The sequence below is a fragment of the Strigops habroptila genome, chromosome 6 (assembly GCF_004027225.2).
Source record: "Strigops habroptila isolate Jane chromosome 6, bStrHab1.2.pri, whole genome shotgun sequence".
In the NCBI taxonomy this organism is placed as follows: Eukaryota; Metazoa; Chordata; class Aves; order Psittaciformes; family Psittacidae; genus Strigops; species Strigops habroptila.
The window spans coordinates 70,973,879-71,000,739 of record NC_044282.2 but is presented as its reverse complement, the minus strand read 5'-3'; the positions used below and the strand labels follow the sequence as shown (position 1 = coordinate 71,000,739).

At 43.0% G+C, this 26,861-nt stretch overlaps 1 protein-coding gene across 2 annotated transcripts in view; it reads left to right on the top strand.

Moving 5' to 3' along the window:
• The window catches only part of PLCB1 (phospholipase C beta 1), a 397,627-nt gene that overhangs the window by 866 nt on the left and 369,900 nt on the right, over window positions 1-26,861 (top strand). For both annotated transcript variants that reach the window (XM_030490899.1, XM_030490901.1), the window contains exon 2: window positions 9,966-10,043. In XM_030490899.1, the coding sequence (XP_030346759.1) occupies window positions 9,966-10,043 (78 nt within the window). The remainder of the gene's footprint in view (window positions 1-9,965; window positions 10,044-26,861) is intronic.

The window sequence follows — 26,861 nt, the reverse complement described above, 5'->3', positions numbered from 1 at the left end:
TGCCTCCCTTGTTTTATCGTGCACGTTGCCATCTCTGTCGTCGTAGCATAGTTGTTTCAACCTGTTCCCTGTCTCTCTTGTTCTATCTCCCCTTTCCTCCTCCCAGCCTCTCTTTTTGCTTTTGGCTGCTGTCCCTCTCACCTTCTCTCTCAGTCCGGTGGGGTTGTCAAGCTCTGGATGTATTCTCCCAGGGCTTGCTATTTGGGTATCCCCACTCATCACTTCTCTCATCATCACTTCTCTAGAAAAAATTCTAGAGAAGGTGCTCTTGGCATGTTAGGTCATGAGAGTTGCCTCAAAATCACATCTGCTGTCCCTTTACCATCTGCTTCTTCCCAACCCTTTACGCTTGTATTGCCTCACATGAGAGAGGATTGTGTTTTTCACTTCACCTTTGGTAGCACAGCTGCTCAGCAGCTGGGATTGGTTTCTTCACTTACAGGCTATGCCCGGGACTGTTTCAGAGAAAGGTAGCTTTTCTCTGTCTCGTATTCCTTTCCTCAGAGCCGAGAAATAAGCCTGCTGTGCTGCTGAGAAGGAAAACAGGACGGGTCCTCTGCTAGCCTTATTCTTACAACACAACAACAGTTGTGCCCCAGAAAGTCTGTCTGCGAACAGTGAGTGGAGACAGAGGGGCATAAAGAGGCTCGAGTTATGCTAGAGGAGTGCTTGGGAAAGAAGGCACTTTGAATGTCAGCAGAATTGTTGAGGATAACTCGTTTTGAGCTTAACACAGCTCTCAATTTTTGCTGTGAATTTAGCTGTGCTAAAGACATCCACAGCAGCAACTGGAGGGACAGCAGTGAGAGGGAGAAGGAGCAGTTCATGTGTCTTAACAACTGTTCTTGTCTTGTTACGTATCACTGCTTTGCCATTGCTTTCAGCCTGTCCGGCAGCCAAATGTGTGAGCCTGACCTCTATAAACCTGTGATAAACACTCTCAAGGAGAGAAAGAACACCAGAAAACTGAACAACTTGTAGTGTGAAGTTATAGTTACAATAATGAGCTAATATGGTTTTAATATGCTTGGCACCCTGACCTGGTCCGCAGTAGTAAACACTGGTTTCGTGTTTGGGAGCTAAGCTTGAATGACTTGCCTGGGAAAATGTTTTCCTTCAGTTGCTATTTTCCTTAGTATAGGAAAGGGCAGTATAATCTGAGCCTTGGCATTCCGCTTATTGTTTTAGTTTTGGTAAGCTACCAAGAAATTTCAACAGCTATATGCGGAGGTCAAGTTAACAGTGATTTAAGTCTCCAGATTGAAAGTCTAAGCAACAGGCAACAGTTTAAGTTAGTTGTTTAAGTGCTATTTCTCCAGTAGCATATTGTATACATAGGATTTGAGGGAAAAGAGGTGTTCTTCACACGCAGAGGATGTTCAGTGCCTAACCTGTCTGCTATAGACTAATCGGAAAAAAGCTTTTCAGTCATAAACCTAAAGGCTGCAGTAATAAAATATCAAATATATAGAAGAGACGGAATGAATTCTGGCAAAAAAATGTGCCTTTCAGGTTGAAGTGTTACCGGGCGATACACAGGTATCACCTGGGATGTGTGATTGAGATGAGGAAGAGACCTGTTGTGTTTAGTGAGTGCTTTCAGCAGCCACTTTGTGTGAGCTGATGTGTGTTTAGCCACACTGTGTGATGAAAAATACCAGCATTAACTCACTGTTGACCATGCACTGTGTGTCTATGTGTATATGTATGCATTTGACAGCCCTATCTTGCCACCGCTCAGCAGCGGAAGCTCCGCAAAATCAAAGGTTTCAAGAGAAACGAATCTCCTTTGGCACTCTGGCTGTAAGAAGGTCTTCAGACGAATTCATGTTTGGTGATTTTGTAAAGTATTTGCCGTTGAGTAGCCAATAACAGCTTCAGTCTTTGTTTTCTTCCAAATGAATCTGCTTGAAGGGGTTTTAAACCAATGATGGTTATTAATGTGAACCTCTGTGGTCTCTCATGTAAATAGGCATGCACAGACTCTAGTGAAACAATAGGCTGTAATGAGAAATAGTAAACTACCAAATGTAACAGTAAAATAGAATTGACCATAATGAGTACTTTGGCTGTGCTGTGCTAACAGGGCTGTTCAGGAAAGCGAGGCTCATACTGATGTTTGTTACACACCATTTCCTATTTACTGTTTCCAAGTGAGGATGGGGGTTCAGTTCTGCATTGCCTCTGCGCTAGGGCAGTGTTGGTTCCTGTCCGAGCCATGCATACCCCCGTGGTACACTGCCCTGCTGCTTTGTTTTGCTGTTTAAAGATGGCTCCATTGACTCTGCTTTGCATTTCAGAAAGCCAAAGAGTGTTTCTTGTGAATTCTTACGACTTGTACCGAGTTTCAGCCCAAAGCAAAATTCTTTCAGCTGAGTTATAAACTGCTGAAAAGTAGTGTTGGGGTTTTTTTTATGGGAATGCTGGAAGGATTTAAACTCGAGCATCAGAGGCGTGTAAGGAATTTCATGGTGTATCGAGTAGCAGTTGTTGAAGACTATTTGCCAGCTTCTAGAAGGATGCTGCAGTGTGTTGAGCAGAACAATCTGGCAAAAGCTGTAAGTGATACAGGCTTTAAATCTGATCCGCCTTTGGACTTCCCATCCTGAGCTTCTAGCAGCTCTGTGCCTTGTTAGTAACTGTGAGGCTGCTTTATTAGGTGTGGTACTGATGCTGTTAGATGGACCTCCTCTCTGAGGAGCAGCAGTGAAGTCTGCTACATGTTACATGTGAACCTCATCCAGTGGTGATGATCCAGTCTGAATGAGAAACACTTTGCCTGAGTTTTGCTAAGAGGAGAGGAAGAGGTTACGTCAATCGCTCAGGTTCACATAGAGGCAGGTGAAAAGCAAGCAGCTCAGGAGGCTTGAAATGCCATTTCCTCTGCAGACCATCTTCAGTTTCTAAATTGTAAAAGCATTAGAATTAATTACAAATATCCAGCTTTGCACTTTTGTGCACGGGGGTTGGATGTAATACTGTTTACACCAGCCAATGCCTTATACAGGCTATTCATAAACTCCGTTTTGGACCAAGATATAAAGCACTGAAGTCAAACGGTTGCTGTCCTGTCACTCTGCTTTTTCTCACTCTGCTTTTTCTCACACTGGTTTTGGTTTATTCTGTAACAGTATTACAGGTCAGAAAGCAAATTTTAGAATTAACTCGTGTTCTTGATACATAGATTGGGTTCACAAGGCACTGAACTGAAATAGCTGATGTTTGAATAGGTGAAAGTTAGAAGCGACTGGTTCCTTAGGTGGGGTTTTTGTGGATGTATGCATGTGTGTGTCTGGTTTAAGATGCTATTTGGCTGAGCACTTGCAGCTTCAAGTCATATTTCTTCATGCTGCCTTCAGTTGAGCCTTTATAACCACTTCTCCCTTACTACTGGGAGGAAACCTTGAGTCTCGTAAGTACTGGTCTGGTCTGGTCTTTGAACAGATGCACTCTTATTCCTTGAGAGAAGCAATAGCTGTGAGAGAGAAGGAGGGCTTAAAGAAGAACTGACTTGATCCACTGTGCTGCAGTGAAACCCAGGCTCTAACGGCTCTTCCTGATGAGAGTTTGAAACCAGTTTAATAAATAAATAAAAAAGATGCTATTAAGTCCACAGGTGAAGCTCTCTTGTAGGGGGCTAAACTTAATGTAGCAGAATGTGTTGCTAGCTGAGAAGGTTAATGAAACCTGAGCATAAAGGGTGACTTCTCTGAGGACTGAGCTGACGTCTGAAGTGGCTGCAACCTTGGCTGCCTTTTTCCCTTTATTTTTCTCTGGCCTGCAGTGGGAACAAGATAGACATAACTGAGTGAGCAAATAGCTCAACAGCCAGAGCACAGCTGAACTCATGTTTTCTAAGAGCAGCAGTTGGCACACTGCAGCAAGTTAATATGATGGTGTATATTCAAAAATAGATTTGTTTTCAGTTCTTGCTTTAAGGCGTTCTTATCTTCCCTAGCGATAATGTGTACTTTGCATAAAGAATTTAACTGGTCTCTCTGTGGCTTAAACTGTTTACTTTCACTTGCAACTTAACTATATCAGTAAGGTAATGAAACTCTACCTAAGTTGAGGGACATTATTCCAATTTTATAGCCATATTTCTTTTTCTAAATATTTAGTTAGTGAAACAACCCTCCTGATAAGTAGAGGTATTTAGTGGCTACGGCATCTCACCAGGTATTGCAGTGAGCAGCAAACATGAGCCTTGGTCTTTTAAGTTCTATTTTAATGCCTTTCTCTTAGAGCACTCCTTAGCCTTTATGGCTAAGCTCATCTGGTGAGTGCTATGTAAAGTTTTGGGGCTTTATTTGTTTAGGATCTTTTAAAGAAGATCATCAAGAGTGAGAGTTACATCCCCTTTAACCTTACAAGTAAATGTAACATCAGAGTATCATTATTATGCATAAGCTGAGATCAAACAAAGGAAAAAAACCTGGAAATCTTCAGAATTGATTTGAAGATGTTGATGCTCAAGTAACATGGGGTTTTTTTCCTGCCTTTTTTTGTTTGTTTTTAAACCCTGCCCAAGTCTGTCACTGCAGCACATTTCTGAGGCTATGACAAATGAAAGCCCATTGTTCTGTGTGCATGAAACTAAAACAATAAACTGAAGAGAGTTTATTTTTTCTGAATGCTTTCAGTCTGGAGGGAAGAAGTTAGTCCAAGATTCTGGGGCTTTTGTTGCTTTTTCTTTGGTGCTAATTTTTATGTAGTAAACAAATATCAGTATTTTATCTAAGTGGTGGTTTTGGTCTTTTCCAATGTAAGAGAGTGATCAGATCGAGTTTAAACTGTCTCAACAGTTAACATTTAGTGAAGGGGAAAGCCTGAACTTGGTTAACTCCATTGGAAAGCTCTTGCTAACTTTAGCTTGTGGGGAATCAGATTTGGATCCCCTGCAGAATGGTGAACTGCCTGCCTCAAGCTCTGGTGAAGACTTCACATGTTTAAGTCGCAGATAACATCCGTGTTATTGTAGGGTCTAAGCCTTTGGAGCATTGGGAGATAGTGGGGAAACTGAAACCAGAAAACAACTCTAAGTGAGGAATTCTTTGTGAAAAGGAAACTAACAGCACATTTAACTTGTGCACTGTATGCTTGCTTCACTTCAATGTTGGAATGCTCAAGACCTTTTAACAAAGGCTGTAGTGAAATGCAGTTAACTAATCATTATGTAGTCCTTTATCTTTTATAAACTAGATGGTTCATAAGCGCTTTTAAGCTTATTTTCACAAGGACCCATCAGACAAAACGTGTTCCCAGTTGTGCTGTTGTAGGTCCAAAAAAAGAGACCAACATAAAAAGCTCCTAATTTTTAATCTGTGATTAGATAACTTGGACCTAATTTTCAGGCTGCTTAGCACCATACAGTCAGATGTTCAGGATGCCTCCCCAGTGACTTCAGATGAATTTGGGCTCGGCATCTCTGCAAATGAGAAAATGAAATGTGGAAATACAATTCCAGTATTCCCTCAAAATCGGAATACAGCATTTATGCCCATGAACAGACTGGTTTAAATTATTTCCACAGCATCACACAAGAACTCTTTGGCAGAGCTAAAATCTTCCTGGTTCGCATTTGGCTACTTTTGCTCTAATGTTCTCCCTTTATTCCTTCTTTCTTGACTGCATACTTAAGAACTTAAATGACAAATGCTACATGTGGTAAGGCTACAGCTAGCCCAAGAATATGGACATCCTGAGAAATCAGACAATGTAGTCTGCTTCTAAGAAGTAAGTCTGCTCAAGGTGGATCTTTTCAACTTGCAGGAAGTTGGTCTTTAATAAGCAGAATGATGACTTCTGTCCTGTGATGCCATCACCAGGGTTTATCCAGGGTTTAACCACTCTAATAGTGAAGAGTATTTATTTTCATGCGTGTTCCTGTTGAACAAATGGGTTTTAGTTTTATGAGTCCTGCTTCCAACCTCCAGTACTCGTTTCACCTTCTCCAACATTTCCTTCTTGCAATTTGTTCCTTTGCATGGCACATTTGCTTCTTTTGATCTCAGTAAAAGAAGGCATCTTTATCCTTCTGGATTATTTCAGGGGTTCATTGCAAATCCAGGGGACAGATACTGTCTCCCTCTCACCCACAGTTCAGCTGTCAGCCTAAAGAAATTCATAGTGCTAATTGTTTGGCTAATCCTGCTTAGTTCCAGTCTGAGTAAACCCGGTGTATTATGGAATTTAACAGCTAATATATCTGCTGATCACATGTAAACTGTGGTTATCCCTTCTCCTTTGCTCCTTCTCCACTTCTCCGAGCTTATCATTCCCCTGGCTTGTGGGGTGGCAAGAAAACTCTTTGCAGGGACTCTCCCCACACCTTTGCCCACAGCCTTACACCCTTGCTCAACCAGAGTTCAAGCCCTCTTTGGCAGGGTACATGTAGGTTTTTATTCCCCCTTCCAGGAAGGCTCCTGGATACACAGCTGGTCGTGGGAGTGTTCTGAGGATTAGGAAGCATGGGCCAACAGTCAGGAAGGAACTAAGCCAAAGTTTCCACCCTCTTCACTGTTTGGTTTTGTCTGATAGTCTGTATTGATCTAGTGTTCAAATGGAGGTGGCGCTTTTTGCCTGCTGATGTTAGATGTAGTCTGGGGGGGACCCACACTTAAAATCAGGCTTTGAAATGGTTACCCAGCAAGCACTTAAATATGGATTTGTCCATTGGTCTTCTGGTTGGTAAGGATCCCAGAGTTCTCTGTGGCACTTTGTGGGCATACATTTGAAGCTTCTTTGTTTAAAAGTGCAAATAATGTTGCTAATGCAGGATCTGAGGTTGCAGAGCCAATTGGGAGGCAATTTAATGGAATAAGTATAGAACAACCACTTTACTCATTTGAGGCTGTGAAATTGGAGGAAAGTGGAGAATTGGCCCTAAGTCAACAAATAAAAAGATGGGGGGATTTTAAAGGTGAAATTAAAAGCCCTTTAGAAAGTGATTCACTGAAGTTCAGACTGGTGTGACATGCAGCACGCTGGGACTGCTAGGTTAGGGCCACTCTAAGCCTTCCTGTTCAAGGAATTTGCCATAGCAATGTGTGGGAAACCAAGCCACTGCTTGGCACAGCACCCATGGGTGGCATTTAAAGCCTGATAACCCACAGTCATTTGCACCATTGACTGGGACACTGCCTTAGGTATTGAAGGCTCTTTCCCTTCATCCTCCACTTTTTTGAGGCTGATTATAGTCATCATTGTACAACCCACATCTACAAAAGTATTACTTTGATAGCTGTATGTCATCAGCACAAGCAAATCCAAACAGCTGTTGAGTTGAAGCAATGGATTTGAAACGATTAACCTGCAAAATTGATTAATCCCAGACATCATCACTTCATGCCTCTGTTTCCTATCACTTTCTCCTCTTCTTCCCCCTGAAGTCGTGTATATCTCATCCAAAGGTAGTCTTCTTTTCCTTGTTTTACATATTTACACACAGGCTGCATGGGACATAGTGATATAAGCTAAAGGAAGAGAGTTATATCTGCAAGCAGCTTTTTTCCCCTCTTTTTGAATGGCAGAGGTGTAAGACTTCTGGAGGAGCTTGAGGATATAGGCAGCCAGTCAACATCTCTTCAGTGCCTGCCCTATTTTAAAACTAAATTTGCCTGTTGCACTCACACAGTGCCCAGCTCTCAGGTGTACAAGATGCTGGAAACTATGGAGAAACAGGAAAAAATAGATGGTACAAATTCTGAATGGCTGCTCTCCTGAGGGAAGTGCTGCAACACTGTTTTCTTGTCATGAGGAAAAGGGTCAGTGGTGCTTTGTGAACAAGCTCCAGTCCCAGCTGGGACATTCCCATAGCACTGCCTGGCATCGGTTCAGCCGCACTCGTTCCCAGCCTCTGAAAGCTCACGTGGCGCCTATTTGGGTGGCAGTGAACCTGTGGCACAGTTAATCCACAGACCAGATCTTCCGCTTATAAAGACAACTTTTATACTCATTTAAAGGTTCAATCTTGTATTTCTGCTTAGAGTAGAGCTTGCTCTTCTATTTGTATTTCTCTTGTGCTGAGATAAAAATATGCTTCACTCTTGACTCCATTTTATTCATCCACTTGTTCCCTTGTGATATGTGCTGGGCCTGTCACTTGGCTTCTGGGGGTCTCGTAGAGACCGCACCTCAGGTACTCTGTTCAGCTCTGGGGCCCCCAACACAAGAGGGACATGGAGCTGTTGGAGCAAGTCCAGAGGAGGCCACAAGGTGCTGCAAGGGCTGGAGCAGCTCTGCTCTGGAGTCAGGCTGAGAGAGCTGGGCTGGATCAGCCTGGAGAAGAGAAGGCTCCTTAAGGGGAGACCTTAGAGCAGCTCCAGTGCCTAAAGGGGCTACAAGAAAGCTGGAGAGGGGCTTTGGACAAGGGCCTGTAGGGACAGGACAAAGAGGAATGCCTTTAAACTGACAGAGAGGAGATTGAGATTAGATATTAGGAAGTTCTTCCCTGTGAGGGTGCTGAGGCGCTGGCACAGGGTGCCCAGAGAAGCTGTGGCTGCCCCATCCCTGGCAGTGTTCAAGGCCAGGTTGGACACAGGGGCTTGGAGCAACCTGCTCTAGTGGAAGGTGTCCCTGTCCGTGGCAGGGGGTTGGAACTGGATGAACTTTAAGGTCTCTTCCAACCCAAATCATTCCATGATTCTATGATTCTAAACTGGGAATAATTCAACTTCCCTGTTTCATGAATGCCTGTTGCTGGGAGTTCAGTATTCTGTCATAAAGGACTGTACTGGTGGTGTAATACAGACAAGTGTTGGCTTCTTGCCTCAGAAATAGCACTTGCATAAGCTAGTTTTTATTTATTTATGATAATGTCACTTCCATCAACTTTATTTGCACTTTAAAAGCCCCCACACTTAACTGTGCTTGATTTAGATTTGAACCTGTTGAACCCATTTTTTCCTTGAAGGAGTATAGACTGACCTCACGTATTGCTTCTGGAAATAGGTGAATGCTAAAGCTCTGAAGTACTTCAACAGGATTATACATGTTTTTTGAGGGGGAGTTGTGTGTTTAGCCTGAGTTCCTGTGGAGATACAGCTTAAGCACTTTTTCTGCCTCCCTGTCTTCTTTCTGTGCTCCCTCCATAACTTTTAAATTGAGTTTGGCCAACAGGTAGAGCTCTCAAGACATTAGTGTTTTACAGATGTCATGAAAAATGGTAGAGAGAGGATAAATCCTATTAGGACTGGGCTGCACTGATATCAGTTACTGTTAGGCACCAGGGAATCTCAAAGGGTGAGACATGTAATGAACACCCACCTGCAGAAAAGGCTTTGGTTAGAGCTTGTATCTCCCCAGTCAGGTACCTGCTGTCAGTCAGAAGACATGAATATGTAGGTAACCAGGCTACTCTCCTTATAGTACTTACAAATGAGCTTGGTCTTAAACGACCTGGGCTGTGGATGTTACCAGAGGAGACAGGCTTTCAACTGATTTGGAAATGGGGTGGAATATATATACTCCCATTACTAAAAGACGAAAGCCTTAATGTAGTGGATGCTATTCCAGGTTTTCTAGGCACATTCAGTCTTTGTAGGTTAAAGTAAAGCTTAGAGGCATTTAGCTCTTGCCTATATCTGAAGGTTAATTTGGAGCAAGGTGGGCAGTGGACTTCTGATAACTGTAGTACTATGTGGGCTATGGGCTATGTCAAACTGTAGTTTGATAGTGTGTTACGTCTGTTTTACTTCATTTTCTTCCAGCTTTTCGGGAGTAATTCCATTTGTTGACCAGTCTGGAGTTATTTAGTGCTGTCTTCTCAGTAATGGAAATACTTTATGTCAGAAAAGTGGGAATTAGGCAGGTGATATGAAATTATTTTAGTGACATCTTGCTAGTGATACCTCCAGGGTAATTTCTAGATGTTGCAGTTCATTAATATAGGTGGCAAAGCAGCTGGTGCATGATTATGTGTTCTCTGTGCTGACATGGATGTTTTGTTTGTCCTTTTCTTCCAGGACTCCACTGTTGTGACTCCAATTATCCTCAGAACAGATCCACAGGGATTTTTCTTTTACTGGACAGATCAAAATAAGGTAAGAGAAAAACTTCCTCCTCCAGAATGGTTCTTTGTTTTCTGTGGTGTGATGGGCAGGAACCAGGAGGCTTGGCATGCCAGTCCTGGTGCAGCAGAGAAGCATTACATCAGGATACACTTCTCTGCTCTTCTGGGGAGCAAATGCAACAGGCCTGTGGCTCATCCCTGACACACAAAACATGGAGAGATGGATGGAACACTTGGTACCATTTCCAGCCATGTTAATGGTCTGATGGCCAGTGAGTTTATAATTGTCCTAGTTTACAGGCAATGATCCATTTGAGATGCTGTTGTGGTTCATAGTTGGCTTGTGGTTTCTTTGTGTTACCTTTGTACACTGAGGATTTTGGCTGAGGTCATGGCAGACCCAGAATTCCAGAGGTCAGAGCTCCCTTTGAATTCCTCCTCCTGAGCTGCTGCATGCTCCCTGGCCATGCCTGGTGGGACATGTCACTAGGTTTTTACTAATCCTTGCTGGACACTTACTCTCTTCTAAAAACATTCCAGTATGCTTAGATCAGTGTTATGACTGGGGAGCTGTTAGGAAAGCTCATGGTCTGATTCATCGCTGTGTTACTCCAGTATCACATCCATGTCACCCCCTGAAATCAGCACTGTCATGTTCTCCACTCCATGTTGGACACTTTGGAGCTGCACCGGGGTGGAAGAGTATCAGTACACTGAGCAATTGGATGCGGTTTGTTTCATATACCATATCAGACATGTAATAGAAAATTATCTATTTGCAATTGTTACAGCAAAACACACTATCAGAACTAGGAACTGAATGAATTCCTCCTGGATTTTTGCAGATTGATTTTCAAGTATTTCAGAAGTGCTTGTGCTGGTTCCCTGTTGAAAACAGTGTTAGAACTTGGTGGTGCTTGAGCTTTGGCCTTGTGATGAAGCATACGCTGAAATGACTGAATAGGTACTTGTAGTATTCTGGCTGTGGAAATCTGGTTTATGAGTCGTGTAGCTGTTTTTCAGGAGTTGATTTAATGTCTAGATACCAGTGCAAGAATGGCTTGAGGAGGTAGTAACCCTTAAATATGCAGGCTGAACAGGCAATTTGCTTTTACATTAGCTCATATTTATCTTCCTATGTTTACTTTTTAGAGGAGATGGAGCACAGTTTTGAGTCAGTGTATTTGGAAATCCTATCATGGAGTTACAATAATAATCTTGTCTTTGCTTGTGCTTGTGCAAGGTTGTGGTGGGTGGTAGTGGGTTCATCCATTGGCAGTCCAGAGCTGTTAAATGACTGCCCAAAGCAGCAGAGTGAGGAAGTTGAAGGCTGTGACTGGAGTAGCTATGCCAGAACACAGTGCAGTCATCTCTTTTGTTCCTTCCCTTCCATAAACTAATTGTATAAGCTGAAAAATACCAGCAAACTTTGTCATAATAAATGGAAACCCACAGTTGATTGGAGAGTTTATTTCACTTTTAATATGTTTGGCACTAAGACCTCCTTCAGTTTCCTACTGTTGTCTGTAAAAACAATGTCTTGAAGCAGTTCTGTGAAGGGTAGCTATTTATAGAATTGTTGCTCTCATATTCAGGAAAAAAAATGGATTTATGATGCTCAGAGCATTTTTTAAAAGGTTGGATATTTGTACAAGAGACGTAAGTGTCAGTTTGATTTTTAAACTTGCAAATCAAGCCTCTGGAAAGGGCAACAAAAAGGGTTTTTTCTAGTTAATAATTCATGACAAGCAGGTGAAGCTTGTTTCTAACCCCCATCTTAGCAAGGTCTATTTAAAGAAAGTAAATAGATTTCTATTAGGGTGCTGATAGTGCAAGGACTGGGAAGAAAATGCCACTTTCTGCCTTTGCAGTTGGGTTCATGTTTACTGTGAAATTACAAATATATTAAAACAGGAGGTTATACATGAAATTCTCTGTTTCCTTCTGTTTGTGTAAAGTGCTCCTGTGATGACAGTGGAGCTGCTTGAAGAAATAATTCAGGATGATACAACCTCTATGTGTTCGCTTCCTCTTTTTTTCCCCCTAGTTATTTCTTTTAAGCAATTGCTTTTGTCATAACCAGGGCTTGTTATTTTCAGCATCTGGAAAGGTAGGATTTGCTAAACAAAGTGAGGAGCTGAGAAGCATCCTGGTCAGACACGTTTCCTGGGAGCTGACTACAAGCAGGTGTGGAGACGAGGCATGAGTAGCATCTTTCCAGCCTTTCACTGTCCTGTTTGCCAGACACTGCACACAGCAGTAAATTACTGCTGGGGTGATGGTATGGCTATTACATTAGGAATCTGGCTCCTTTGGTTGCTGTTGCTTTAGCAGTAAAATTATACAAAAACTACATGAATCACTGAGGGGAAAATAAAACAACCCCACTCCCCTGTGCTGTATTTTGATTTAGCTTAGGGAACTGGTGGTTGTGGCTCTGCAGCTTTCTCTAACTTGTTGGTTGGTTGAGCTGCTTCTTGCACTGTTTTCTTGTTCCCTTCCTTTTCTGTTTCTCCTCTGCTGCAGACAAAGTAATATATCCTGTCTGCTGTCTAGCAGTGTGTCTGGCCAGTCTTTTGGGTTGTTCTTTGCATAGTCAGAGCTTGAAGTGCCTGGTAAAGCTGCATGTTCAGTGCAGCCCTCCATCAGTGTCACTGACCCCATCTTTAGCTCTCCAGCAACCAGCAATCCTCGCAGGGTTTGCAGCCCAGTTGGTGAGTCTGGATAGTGTTGGAGTCAAACAGGTAATGGATCAAAGAAGCTGCCAATAGTTATTTTTACCAAGATGTTTTATATATGTGACCAGTGTGGGCTCTGTAGCTTTCTGTTAAATAAGTTAATAGCTTTCATAGGTTGCTTGTAGGAGCCATATGCTCCTAATAAATCATCTTAGGTTTGTAGTTTCAGCCCCATGAAGATCCATGCCACTTATGTAACACCACGCATGAAAGACTGTAATGATCATAGACTCACAGACTGCTTTGGATTGGAAGGGACCTTAAAGCTCATCCAGTCCTCTTGGCACAGGCAGGGACACCTTCCACTAGAGCAAGTTGCTCCAGGCCCCATCCAACCTGGCCTTGAACACTGCCAGGGATGGGGCAGCCACAACTTCCCTGGGCAGCCTGTTCCAGTGCTTTACCACTCAGCGGCAGCCAGGCTTAGTGGAGCCATCTTCTCATCACTTGTAAGAGCCGGAACAGAAGTTGGAAAAGAGGCAAGCTGAAGAGGGGAAGAGCCCCCAGAAGCCTTCTTTGCAGCAGGGTTGCCATCTGACTACTTACAGGCAAAGCAAACAGTAAACTAACTCCTCTAGACTCCTCTAGTGCAAAATAAATACCCCTGTGCCTTGCTGCTTTCTTCATGACCGTGTGAGATTTAACCATTTACTTATGTTTGGGCTAGCTCCAGTGTGTCCTGCCAGGTCCCCAGGCCCAGCACAACTGCTTTTGGACATGAGCAAGAGCTGTATTATAGAATGGTTGATCAAAACTCCTCTGTTTGAATGACATTATCAGCAGAGCAAACAGCAGCCTAGGATGAGAATGCACGCAGGTTCTTCTAACCAAATCTTTCTCTTTTGTTTTGTTCAGTTCACAGCCTGCTAGCTATGGTCATAGCTGCAGTGAAGGTCTGCTAAGCAAGTTCATTTAAGCTCTAATCTTACAATGTAGTAAGAATAATGTGGTATCCCACGTTTCAACACGCTTACTGTGTATTTTGCAGATTTGAGTGTATTTTGGTGTCACCAGTAAAGATAATCCTCCAAAATAAAGTATTTTGCTAATTTCTGATAACAAAAAGGAAATGAAAAACTTGTTTTAAACAGATGGAAGGGCAGCATCTGACTTTGATTGTATTTTTCAGGATAAAATCCTTTTGTTGCTGAAGGTTCTGGAATATTTGCTTCATCTGTATGCAGAGTGTGGCTGATTTCATAGTATTACTTGAATTACTTGAATGATTCTCAACGTGGGTTTTAAAAAGGAAAAAATAATTAATGTGACAAGCTGGTGTCTGTTACATATCTTACTGTTTCTGTAATGTTTCTTAACTATAGCAAACCCAGACAATATTCACTGTCATGTTTTTATGACATGATTACAGTGTATCTCAATTCCTTGGTACTTTTTCTTTTCAAATGGAATGTCATTTCTTCCCCTTGTTCTTATTCTGGTCATGAGCACTGAAGAAAGAGAAATCAAAATACGGCCAGGTGAAGACAAAGTCAACTAGAACAAAAAGGAGAGATAATCAAAAGCATTTCTTGGGAGATGAGAAGAGGCTGGAAGCATTTGGTGTATTTAGCCTAGCTAGCAAAACCAAGCCAGAGCCAGACTGTGAGTTCTGTCTGTGAATAAATACATCAACGGATGCATAGGCAGAGTAGGAGAGGAAATGTGTATTGTCAGACAGTTTGTGCGTTATTATTCTTGCATCCTTTAGCTGGAAGTTATGTTACACAATGAAATGGATGTTGGGAGAAGACAGCCATTGACTCAGTGCAGTTGTGACACTGCTGAAGAGACAGTAAAAGAAGGAAAGCGACTGATCGCTTTTATGGTGGAGCCATTTAGGTTTTTAGAAGTCTGAGGGTGGTATAATATGCTGTCCTGTTCATCTCACTAGCACCTACTGATTTATTCCTCTTTATTTTTAAAGCCAGACATGGCAGCATGCTGAAAACACAGGATGCAGACCCAGTCTCATCCCCAACACTGCGAAAAGAGATCACTAACAGTCGGTATGAGGAAACTAACCATTAGTGTCCTGTCCCAGGGAGTCTACTGGGATTTCTAATGCCTTGTGCAGAGACGTTGTTGCAAACAGATGATGATCCAAAGGAAGTTTGTGTTGAGAAACTACTGCAAGTGCTGAGACGATACTTACTCCATAGGAGGGGGTGTGTGGCTGAAGCTTCCCTCCTCTGCCATTTGCAACTAGAGCAGTAGGACAGCCCAATGGAATAGTTCAGCCAGAAGCAGTGCCTGCGTCAGAGGCCAGCTTGCACAAGTCATAGCTCAAGCTTTTAAGTGTCTTTGAGAGAAGGTGGGGTGATGAGACCACAGCAGTGCAGAAGTACCCATGGACAGCTATTTCCTCTAGCTCTGGCTTGCTCAGACTGACAGGCTGAGGATATCTAAAGGCAGAGAGGCTGGATCTGAACGGCTTTTTGGTGATGGCAGTTTTCAAGGGAAGAAGTGGGGGTAGTTTATTCTCTTATGGGGCTAGGCCTGTGTTTATGTGTGAACATCACTGACAGAACTCGTACAAATATGCTGTAGCTCAGCCACAGAATATGAGCTTGCTCCAAGAGCCTGTAGCAGTAATACTGTACCTTGAGCTGGAACTTTTCCATTTCAGGAGACTGCATGAAGTCATTCTGAATGATAACACAGGAGTGGATTTTTCTGACCTGGAAGGTCCTTTCTCCTCTTGTGTCCTCAGGTGATCATGAGTTTGGGCCTGAAAACCCAACACAGACCCAATACAGTCACAGAGTGACTGCATGAAGTGGAGCCTGAAGGCTGTGGATAGGATTCTGTAGGATTAGGCTTAGCTTCAGCATGTTTGTAAGTTCTGTGGCAATCCCATTGCCCTCATCCAAACGAAAGATGATGTGGCATTTTTCCAGCTGTTGGGGATTTTGGCTGCGTTATTTCAGAGAGTTCTTTTGTGTCTGTTTTGAATCAGGGCTTTAAAAATACTGGGTCAATATTTGTACTGCCCTTTGGGTCAAAGATCTTTTCATTACATCTGTATAGGTTTAACAGTACATTTGACAAGCACACAGGAAAGGCTGAAGTTAATATATAAGTATTGAAAATACACCTAATCATTTAATGAGGAGAATGTAACATTTAATAGCACTGAGTTTAAGAAGACCTGCTCCAAACCTTAACTGTTTGGCTTAATTCAGTCAAGAGCAGGGTTACTCACTGATGCATCTTGCTGCTGAAAACGTCCAAGAAGTGTATCATTAAACATGTATTTACACTTTTTTCTGGCATGAAAAGTTAAAAACCCACCCAGGTAAATAACTAGACGCTTTGAAGAACTGAGATTGTAAATACCATTAACAGAATGAGAGAAGATGGTGCATGTCTCTCCACATAATGGATTATTTTAACATGTACAATGACAAATCCACTTTTCTCCATTCTTCTGGCATCTCCAGCATTTCATCAATCAACACCACTCATTGTTAATTCTATTTGGTAATGAATATTGGATACATGGGCCTCTATCACACGGCTTTGCCATATGATTTGCCTTTGCTTTAGCTGCAAAGCACAGGAGTCTGAATGACTTAGGTCCACATACCACACTGGCATTCTACCAGGCACTAACCAAGACTTATATGTTTAGGCCTTTATGTAGTGGGGGGTTCTTTTGTTCATCAGTAGCAGATTCTGTATTAATGGCTTGTGTCCTCAGTGCTCTAGTGCTTGTGGTGCTTCTTCAGGGACTTCTGTAAAGAAGTTATGTGTACTTAACATACACACATTCTCTAGTGTGGAACAGGCATGAACAGAAATAATACCAAAGCTAGGAAGATTTCTTATCAGAAGGACCCTTTTGATATCAGATTATAATCCACTCCTACTGAAGTGGAAGTTCAATTTGTTCTAGGAATGGCGTTGCTCAAGGCTTGCTCCTGTATGTGGCAATTCTATTGCCTTTATGGCAAAACTATTCCTTTATCCATTTACTACATGTGTGAACTGGGTGCAAAGCTGCAGGTGATTGCCTCTGATTTTTAGCCTTGCTTTATTTTAGTTGGAAGTTTGTGGGGTGAGGGGTTTCAGGCTCTTGAAGGTGGAGAAGGTCCTGTGGAGGTGCTGACAACTTTGTGCCAGTGACTTTTCTGGTGAAGAACACCATCTCCTTCTTGGCTTATACTACAGAGATTGTTGTGTTTTGAAGTGAGGAAAACTTCAGAATCAGACTCACGGAATGGTTTGGGTTGGAGGGGACCTTAAAGCTCATTTAGTTCCAGCCCCCTGCCATGGGCAGGGACACCTTCCACTAGAGCAGGTTGCTCCAAGCCCCTGTGTCCAACCTGGCCTTGAACACTGCCAGGGATGGGGCAGCCACAGCTTCTCTGGGCACCCTGTGCCAGCGCCTCAGCACCCTCACAGGGAAGAACTTCTTCCTTATGTCCAATCTAAATCTGCCCTGTGTCAGCTTAAATTTCTAGCTCAACAGTTACCGTGGTAGGGGAGTCAGCCTGCAACAGTTAATGGTCACCTGAAAGTTGCATCTTATGTTTTTTCACAACCACTTAAAAACTGGGATGTGAGTGGAATACAAGAAGACAGGGAAAGTGGTAGGGGATTGCCAGAGATAGTAAAAATGGGAGGAAATATTTCATGGAGGTCAACTTCCCATCAGACTGCTGATTTAATTTTTAAAAGGAAATCTCTCTGCTTTCAAAACATGGAAATTGTTCAAGGCCCATTAGGGAAATGGTACTACATCAAACACAGAAGATCTCTAATAAGCATTTCCCACTGCTAAATATCTCCCTTATTGTTGTGAGGGAGGCAGGAATAGAAAACGAGGTTTGGGTTTAATCCACAACACAGAACCAGTTTCTGAAATGAAGAAGCCAGACAACTTCACAATGGGAGGATGACTCTGGAGTCAGCCAGATTTAGGTGCTGTTAAATTCTCAGGTACTGAGAACAGGTCTAACATAGTTTGTGGTGTGCAAGAGTATTATCCTTGCTGTCCAACTGAAAGTGGGTTGTGACTTTCCTAGAAAGATGAGGTTTTAGGTTGTCTTTTGTCTAGATGGGCTGAGGCTTGGTAAGCTTTGGCTGTAGATAGCTATTAATGGTGTACGCTACAAAAAATTGGAAACTTGAGGTTTTGTACAAGGGAATTTTATGCTCTGGCTGCTGGAAATTGTTTTGTTGTTGTAATTTTCAGCTTAAATGTCTTGGTGAAGAAAACCCAAGTCACCCCTTGTCACTGAAGTGGCTTCTTTAGTGGGTGTCTGTCAAGCCTTCAAATGCTGTGTGACTTAAACAAGAATTTTCCTGCAGTTTGCATCTCATCAGTTCATACTGTCATTAATGCAGCAGTAGGTACTTGGCCTTAACTAACAGCAATGGAAACAGCTGGAGCTGGGAGGTGGTGGTACTTACCTCTTGGCCGTCATTTGCTGTACCTCAGCAATGGGCTGCTGCCTCCCTGTGCCTGTTTCTCCTTCTGGCCTGACTTTCATAGAATCAACCAGGTTGGAAAAGACCTTGAAGATCATCAAGTCCAACCATTCTCAGCACTGCCAAGGCCACCACTAACCCATGGCACTGAGGGCCTCATCTACACGGTGTGTGAACACTTCCAGGGATGGTGACTCCAGCACTGCCCTGGGCAGCCTGTTCCAATGCCTGAACACCCTCTCTGTGAAGAAGTTGTTCCTAATATCCAATCTAAACCTTCCCTGGTGCAGCTTGAGGCTGTTATCTCTTGTCCTATCACTTGTGAGAAGAGACCAGCTCCCTCCTGGCTTCATCTCCTTTTGGGTAGTTGTAGAGAGCGAATAGACTTTGTCTATTCGAGAAGCCCTCAGTGAGCAGGGCAGCAGCAGGGACAGCCTGTTACTGCTTGATGAGCACCCGGTACAGCCTGGTTCCAACCTATTGCAGTACTTGTGCTTTGGTGTTGGAGATGTTCATGTCTTCTAGGCGAGAAAACCTTGTGGTCAGTGGACACAGTGGTGTGTTACAATCTGGCCTTCAGTCTCTTTTCTCCTCCTTAATTAAACAAGTCTCTTGTGTTCGTTGTACATAGATGTGGTTGTTGATGCAGCATCTGCTTTGCTGACTGACCTATTATTAGCACAGTTCAGAAATTGGCTTCTAGGACATGAGCTTTCCTGATCGTTGGGAGGATAACTGATCTCTTGGCGTGCCTGTCAGATTGCCTCCTCTGCTGAAGGTCTGCCAGTTCAGATACTTCTATTTAATACTTCATATCCTGGCTGTTTCCCCTCCCCAGTGTGCTTCCAGTTTAGTGTTTTAACCTTCAAGTGATAGTGTACTGAAAATAATGATCTTTAATGCTGTCTCCATGTGATGTTCCTGTGCGAGCATGGGCATTACTCCACCAGTAATCAGTGTTATGTGATAAATGTGTCTATAAGTTTTGGTTCCCTTTTTTTTTTCTTCTTTTTTCTTAAGAAGTTGGATAAAAATTCTTCAAATGCAAGTGACTGGTAGCGAATGTCAGTACTTGCCATACTTGCTTTAAGGCTTTGAACCATTAAAAATGCAGACTTGACCCTGCTTCTCTCTCCTGCCTTTTGCTTTTATGCACACTTGGTATTTTACAGCAGCTCTGCATACTTGCAGCTGGCATCGCACAGAACAGAAATAATAAAGCCCTTGGCCTGTATATACAGTGATAACAACGTGCTCCATTGTACAATGTGGATTTGAGGCTCGTGTGTAAGCACAGAAGGCGCTCTGTAGGATCCTTTCTTAAAGAATCTTCTTTAATGACACCTTTTCTTATATATCCTAGTAATGAAGATACAATCAACCTCACGCTACAAATCATGAGTTTTAGGTTCACTGGGGGTGTCTCTGGCTGTTACTTTTGAGCATTTCTAACTGCACAGGTCCTGTTTACATCACCAGTCTCCTCCAAATATTCTGCTGGATTCAGAAGGCTGTAAAATCCACAGGCAGTCTCTGCCAGGGGTGTGTATACTCTTGTCTGCAGCCTGGCTTTCCATTCTCCTGATGTTTTTGCTGCTGCATCCCCTCCACAGGCAGCAGTTTTGCTACTAAGATTCTGCACTAGCTCTGGAGGATTTCAGACCCCCCAGAAAGGGGAGGATGTGTCTGCAGAGGTTGTACCTTCCCCTGCCTGGGCTTCACGTGCATGTGCTGTGAGTATGCAAAGCTGCTTTTTCACCTTTTCAGAGTTAGGGCTCTTTAGCAGGCAGGAAATGAGTATTCATCTTCATTACTTCTCCTAATTAATCTTGCCACATAGGCACGTTTTCCAGTGCACTGTGACTTCTTGACATCATTGTCCATCCTTCACTTACTAACAAAAAACAGTAATAGGTTTGTTCTCATCTCTGAGACCTGCATATAGCATTGTAGCTCAATGATGTCAGGCTGTTCCTCATGCTAGGGAGGAAGGAGTAGGGGCTGTAATATAGAGGATTTAGGTTTCTGTCTTCATTCATATCCCAGGAAAAGTAATTTCCAGTATCTGAATTTCTAGTGTGGAGATTGAGCCTGCTTTTTAAGCCTGGCTCATACCTTTCTCCAAGATGCACTGTGCATTGTGTGAGAGGAACAAGGTGTCCTATTGTATGAGAAAACTGTTAGTGATTGAAGAACCAGAATTTAAATCCCAAATCTCCACGGCAGAGTATCATAGAATCACAGAATGGTTTGGGTTGGAAGGGACCTTAAATCATCTAGTTCCAATCTCCTGCCACGGGCAGGAACACCTACTAGACCAGGTTGCTCCAAGCCCCGTCCAGCCTGGCCTTGAACACTTGGCTGTCCAGTTAGCCCAGTACAATTTTGTCTGTGGGGTATATATATCATAGCTATTTCAAGGCTGCAGTTAGACATCAAAAGTGAAATTCTACCCCTGCACCACATCCCAAGGAGCTCTTGTCCTGGCTGGGGATTACCAGAACCTATCCCTGACTTCAGGGCTGGTCGCAGCGTGCCTGCAGAGCTTTACTGAGCCTTTGCCTACTGCCACGGCTGTGCAGGTGGTGTGCTGCTGACTGGACAGTGGTACATCCCGGGCTGCTCCAGGTGCAGAGTGTGCCTCAGAGCTGGAGGAGCCCATGGGTTGTTAGGTGGTATCACACAGTTGAGCTGAAAGGTATTCCAGGTACTGCTTATTGACAGCTAACTCCAGCTGACCTGTTGAATGCTGCCTTGCTGATCGCAGTGTGTTGAGTAGACTGGGTGCGTTGTAATGTATTTATCTGTAGAATACACCTCACAAGGCCTGTGGATATTTTGGGCATGTGGTGTACTACCCAGGGAGTTGATAATCTCTGGCTGATAAACAGCAGTAAGTGCTGTTTAACAAGAGTAATGCTAAAGATATTGATTGGCAGGGTACAGCTCTGGTACCAAGTGATGCTCACTGAAACCACTATTAAAACTCATGAAATTCTAAAGGAAGCTTTTTGTCTTTTGTTCTAGCTGCTCAGGTTTTACTCAGGACACTTGGACATAAGGCGTTATTTAATAAAAACTACTATGAAGGGGAAATTCTGCCTGAAAATTAGGAATATGGCCAAAAATATGCAGGGAGTGCCATTAGAGAAACATATGTAATTTGTCTTAGGCACTTTCAACTTTGAGACTGGGAAAAATCAAGAATATTCTATATTTAAGTGAACTTTCGGAACAATACTGTATCTTATGAAAGGTGATTTTATTCTGTATTTTTCCTAAAAATAGAGAAAATTGAGGTGGGTTTTTTGCTTTTAATCCTTATTTTCTTGCTAAATAGTAAAATAGGCATAGGACTATGTTGTTGGTGAAGAACATCCTCCTAAATGAAGGTAAGACTTAGGACTTCTCAAGCTCTTCTTCCCCTTGCTGCTGAAGTCCATGTTGTGGTAGCACATGTTGCAGTCATCTACCAGGTGCTTCTGCCAGCCAGTTCTCCATAACCTGATCTTCACTCTGTCACCAGCCCATGCTGTGATTAAAAGTTCCCAAAGGGAAGCTGGCACCACGTGTGTTGAGCAGCAGCAGAGCTGTCGAAAGGACAGTCTTAGTCTTGCAGTTGTCATCCTCTTCCTAGCATTCACATAGGACTAGACTGAACCATTTAATATCAGATGTGCCTCCCCTGCCTCAGGAGAATTCCTGGTTGTTATGATACTTCGGGGATTTGAAGATAGCTGGAACTTTGCCTCTCAGGCTTTTCCCCTGCAGTTGAATTGTCTGTTAGGTACAAATCCACAATGGCTTTTTAGCAGCAATTGTCTTAAAACCGGTGTGATGGGTTACAGTAATACAATGGTCCATAATTCAGTGAGGTGGCTAATAAGTAACTGGTACTTGACAGCAAAGAAAAATGCTTCAGCAATTCCATTTTAAATAACACAGTGCCCTGTAAATACTGTATTCAAAGGAATGTGGTAGACAGTGTGCTTTGTGTAGGTGCAAAGTACGTCCTCTACAGTGTGTGGGTTTGAGTTGGTTGCAGACTACGTGTATGCGGAGCAAGTCGGCTTGTTCACATAAGATGTGATCAGCAAGTGTCATAGTCTAAAATTATCTCAGCTGAATCTCTGGCTTTGCGTTGTACCCTTCTGCAGACATAACCAGAAGACACAAACCTATAGACATTTTGGCTGGTGAAAGTTGTTGGGAAGAGCCTGTCAGAGATGCTGCAGTGGTACTCTTTGAGCAAATGATGTCACACATACTCAATGGATGAGGTGAAAAAGCTTCTCTCATTAGATTGGCACACAGTGTATTTTAAAATGTGGAAAATCAGTTTGAAAAGTGGCTCTGCTTTGCTGCTGCCAGAAATAGGTTTTCAGTGTACTCACTGCAGATGTGTCTTGTCACTGACAACTCATACCAGTCGCTTTTGCCTATGAGTGTGTTGCCTATCCAGATTTAGATGCCCCTTTCACATATGTTGAACTTTCAATCAATATTTTACTGCAATTGAGAAGGACATGCAGGAAGGGGGAATGGGTAAGTTAAAGCTGAAGGTCAAGTGAGCCATTCTGACTTGCAGACTGAAATACTTGTACTCATCTCCACAGTGTTCCTCCATTTTGCTGATGAAAATCATTCTGGCTTCCTAGCCTTTGTGTAAGGGGAGAATTATCTACCCTTTTGTAGTTATAGTGCTGGGGGGCGAAGTAGCTTACCCTCTTCAGATGTCCTGTGGCAAAGCTGATTCTTGAAACAAGAGCTCTTAATTCCTCGGAAATGCCCTTTCTCTTGGTTGAGAAGGAGCATAAGGCATTTTGTAATGCAGAGGGAAGCCTTTTTCTTCCCCCCATTCTTCCTCCCTCTGGCATTTCTTCAGCATTTACTGGGGCTCAGGCTCAAATTGTGTGTCCTTCCTCTCACTGCTCCTTGTGCCTCAAATTCCGCTTCACGCAGAAGCGATAGGGTGTGTGTACACAGCTCTGTCTTGATCTATATCTGAGTTTCCTGAGCATGGCCTGTTTTCTTAGGCAGAAATTTTGCCTGTGCAGAAGGATGGCTTTTGCCATTTCTTCTCAGCATTTGGATGGGCTGTACCGTGCACACGGGCTGTGCAACTCGGGTACATCTGTGTTGTGTTAAACCAGCTCTTCACAGAGGGCCTTCAGAGCAGGTTTAAAACGTGGGAGACTTGCATGTTGGTTGGACGGGCAGTTACAAACGTAATTGTATGTGCCATGTCGTTTGTGTCACCTTGTTTAGCGTGTTCAAACACATGTGTAATACCGCAGCTAAAAATGTGAGCCTGGAAACAACAATATAAGGCTCCTACCACTGGAGAATGCGGGCATTGAGCCACAGCCCTCCAGCCAAATCCTTTGGATTTCTGCTGGTACTTGGTCATGGCCACTCAGCAACTTCCCTGGATTTATGCCAGGAAGATGGAACGATCTTCTTGTGATCTGTTTAGCTAAATAGCTGTAATAATGTGGGATATTAAAGTAACAGATGCTGTTGACCATCCTGCGGTAGATCAAAGTTTGTATATACAGGAACTATCACTTCCTTTCAGTCATGCATACAGTTTGGAGCTTCTCATTTGTTGCTGTGTAACAGCATATATATCATCAGAGCAATGAGAAACAGAAGTAGTAATTTTAATGAATTAAGTCAAAGTGCCAGTCTGCGACAGCCTCCACTCAGAGCTGAAGGAGTAGTTCTTTGGTGTCAGTAGCAACGCACAAGGGTGCTGTGTAGATGACTTTCAGACCCTGTTGGCATCTGAGGATTTCAGAGACATGAAATACAAGTCCAGACTTGTTAAAACAGTCCCGTGTCATAAGACTTCAGGCATGTTTGGCTCACATCACCACTGCCAATTTTGTGTGGCCTTAGTCTGTGGCCTCTGAAGCACAGATGACCAACCCCTGGAGCTGGCATTTGCCTCCCGGGATTCTCCAGCTTGAGTCTGGCACTTGGCTTTAACTGCACAGTGCAGAGCGTGGGGGGTGGCTGCTAGGTCACACCTCCTGCTTCCAAAGTGGGTTGGGAGGTGTGAACAGAATAAAGGGAGAGATGGAAAGGAAACACGCAGCTGGTGACTCCAGTTAGACTGCCTTCTGTGAACCTTTTCTTAGAGAGAGAACAGCACGCTTCAGTTTCCCTACTGTATAAAATAAGGGAGTGACTGACCAATATGAGGTCCCTCAGGGGCTAGAGAGGCTTGTGCTCCAATCTTACTCTGCCTGATTCAAAAGAGGGATTTGAAGCATGAAGCATTAATATCTATATCTGAGGTTGGGGAAACGGAGCTGTTCCAGCTGTGTATTCATTTTGTGCATTTGAATTTAATCTACATGATGATGACACCATCATGAGGATAATCCCTGAATCATGAGGGCATTAAAAGTTGACAGTAAATTCCCCAGAGCCTAAAAAGATGCTAATTATAAGGGTATGACCAAAAGAGTAAGATCTAGGGGAATTAAAAGCACTTTATGCACAATCTTAATGGACTGTTTCAGAAATGGTAACTTCTGCTCCATTAGTATAATATCCTAGCATCATTAGGTATGCTGTTTAATTCCTTGGCTTTATGTTTGGAATATGGATTGTTGGGTGTTCTGAATGTTGGTATATTGATATCATTAATTCTGCTGTTAATGATTATAGAATGAGCCTGAAAACATGGGAGCGAGCATGTTATGAGCAGTAGAGTCATAAGCCAAACTAAATAGCATTGTTTCAAGTCAAAGACTTGGCCTGAAGAGGTTTGTCCCCACTGGGTCTCATAAATGTAAGACAAACTTTCTTTGATTTGAGAAAAGATTTGCCTTGTGGCTTGCTGAATGAAAGCTCCTTTCTCTCACATGTTTCTTAGCTGCAAAGGTGGGAAGTTTTCCTTTTGCTGGCCAGGCAATGAGCTGTTCACAAGCAGCATTCACATGCATGGAATTTGATTGAATATAACGGTAATGTGCTTCTACAGAAGAGGGTGTGAAGTGAAATCTCCTTCTACAGAAGGAGAAGGCACTAGGCTTTGAAGTTCAATAGCATCTGGGAAAGGACAAAACTCAATTTAACCTGGTTGTTTCAGCAGAATGGAGATTGGACTGAATAGAATTACGTGTGAGCATCAACAGGAATCCACTTAGGGGTCAAGGAGGTTATTACCAGCCAGTTGATACTGTTTACTTCAGCATCTTGTTTTCTTTTCTCCCCCCTTCTGCTGGCTTGCAAGAATTGCATCAGCGATAACTTTGTGTGCAAGTATAGCTCTCATGGGCAGTGCCAGATGATGGTTTGCTGTCATGTGTCGTTGCCCCCTGCCATCAGATGCACTAGATTGGAAAGAGCTCTCAGAGGGAATCTTGCCAGTCAGTTTATGAATGCATCTGCTAACACTGAGAACTCGTTGCTGCTTAAGGATGCGACTTGCTGCAGTTGTGGCTTTGGTGTTTAATATGGAAGGAAAACTGCCTGACCTGTCCACTCTGGTGGTGGTCTAATGTCTAGGCTGGACATGGCTGAGGAATGGACATGGGCTTTTCTGACCAGGACTGGTAGTTGCCCTAATGGTTGTAGTAGGGAGATTGTGGTTACCTCTCCTTTAATCAAGGAGGCCCAGGGGTTACTGTGATGTGTACCCCAACAAGTTGTATGGGCATCAGAGGAGATGGGACCACTTCTTACAGCTCAGGCTCCCACCTAGCCTGTGTATTAGGAGTGTGGGGGAGCTCTTCCTTCTTTGAGAGTGGGTCTTGTCTCAGGACTATTTGCAAAGCAGATGTGCTCCCTCGTTTTGATAGCTGTTTTCTTTAGATAATTTTTTCATGCTTGGTTCTGTAGGTGTATATAAAATTGACTAACTTGCAGAATCAGAATCACTGTTTCAGTGTAAGGAAGCCTCCTTGCATCAAATGGAATGCTCTTGGAAATCTTGAATGTCATGTTTGACTTTAGTTATAGTCATGGGAAGTGGGAATAGACATTAGTATCTGCTTACTGTCATGTAAGGCAGAATGAACAATTATGGTTTAAATCCAAACTTGCTTGGATTCTGTTAAAGACAAATATTATGATATTATTTCTACCCACATCTGTACTTTTCCCTGCACTTACTAGTTGGGGTGAAGATGCAGTGCTCTAACCTGCATTTGTGTGAAGACAGAGGCCATATCATACTGTGGATTCGTAAAGTTACGTTCTGTTGACTTTGGAGATAAATCACATCTCCTGTGTCTGGATGTGCCTGTTTTTCTTCCCAGAGATTGTCTAAAGGATATTCTGGTGTTTTAGATATGCCAGAGAGACCTCTGTGTGTGTGCTTTTCTCTCCTCCACCCCCCTGAATTATTTGATGTGCTTGCAGAATGTAGAAGAGCCTCTTCCTATTACATAAAGTGTTGTTTTGATCTGTCCTCGTCTTGCATGTCTTCTGCATCCTCTAGTCTGCTTTCTGTCTTACTTACAGAGCAAGTGGCTTAGTAACGGTGTACAAGATATGCTTCAGTATGTCAGAAACAGGCTGAAGTTGTGAAGTGACACACAGCGTGCAGTGTTGACTGCTGGTCTAAGTCAAAGTGCTGGTGTGCAGGGATGAGAAGGGAGATTGAGGATGGAGAAGTACTGGTTGTTACCTGGCATTCTCGGAACTATAAGCAGACATCAGAT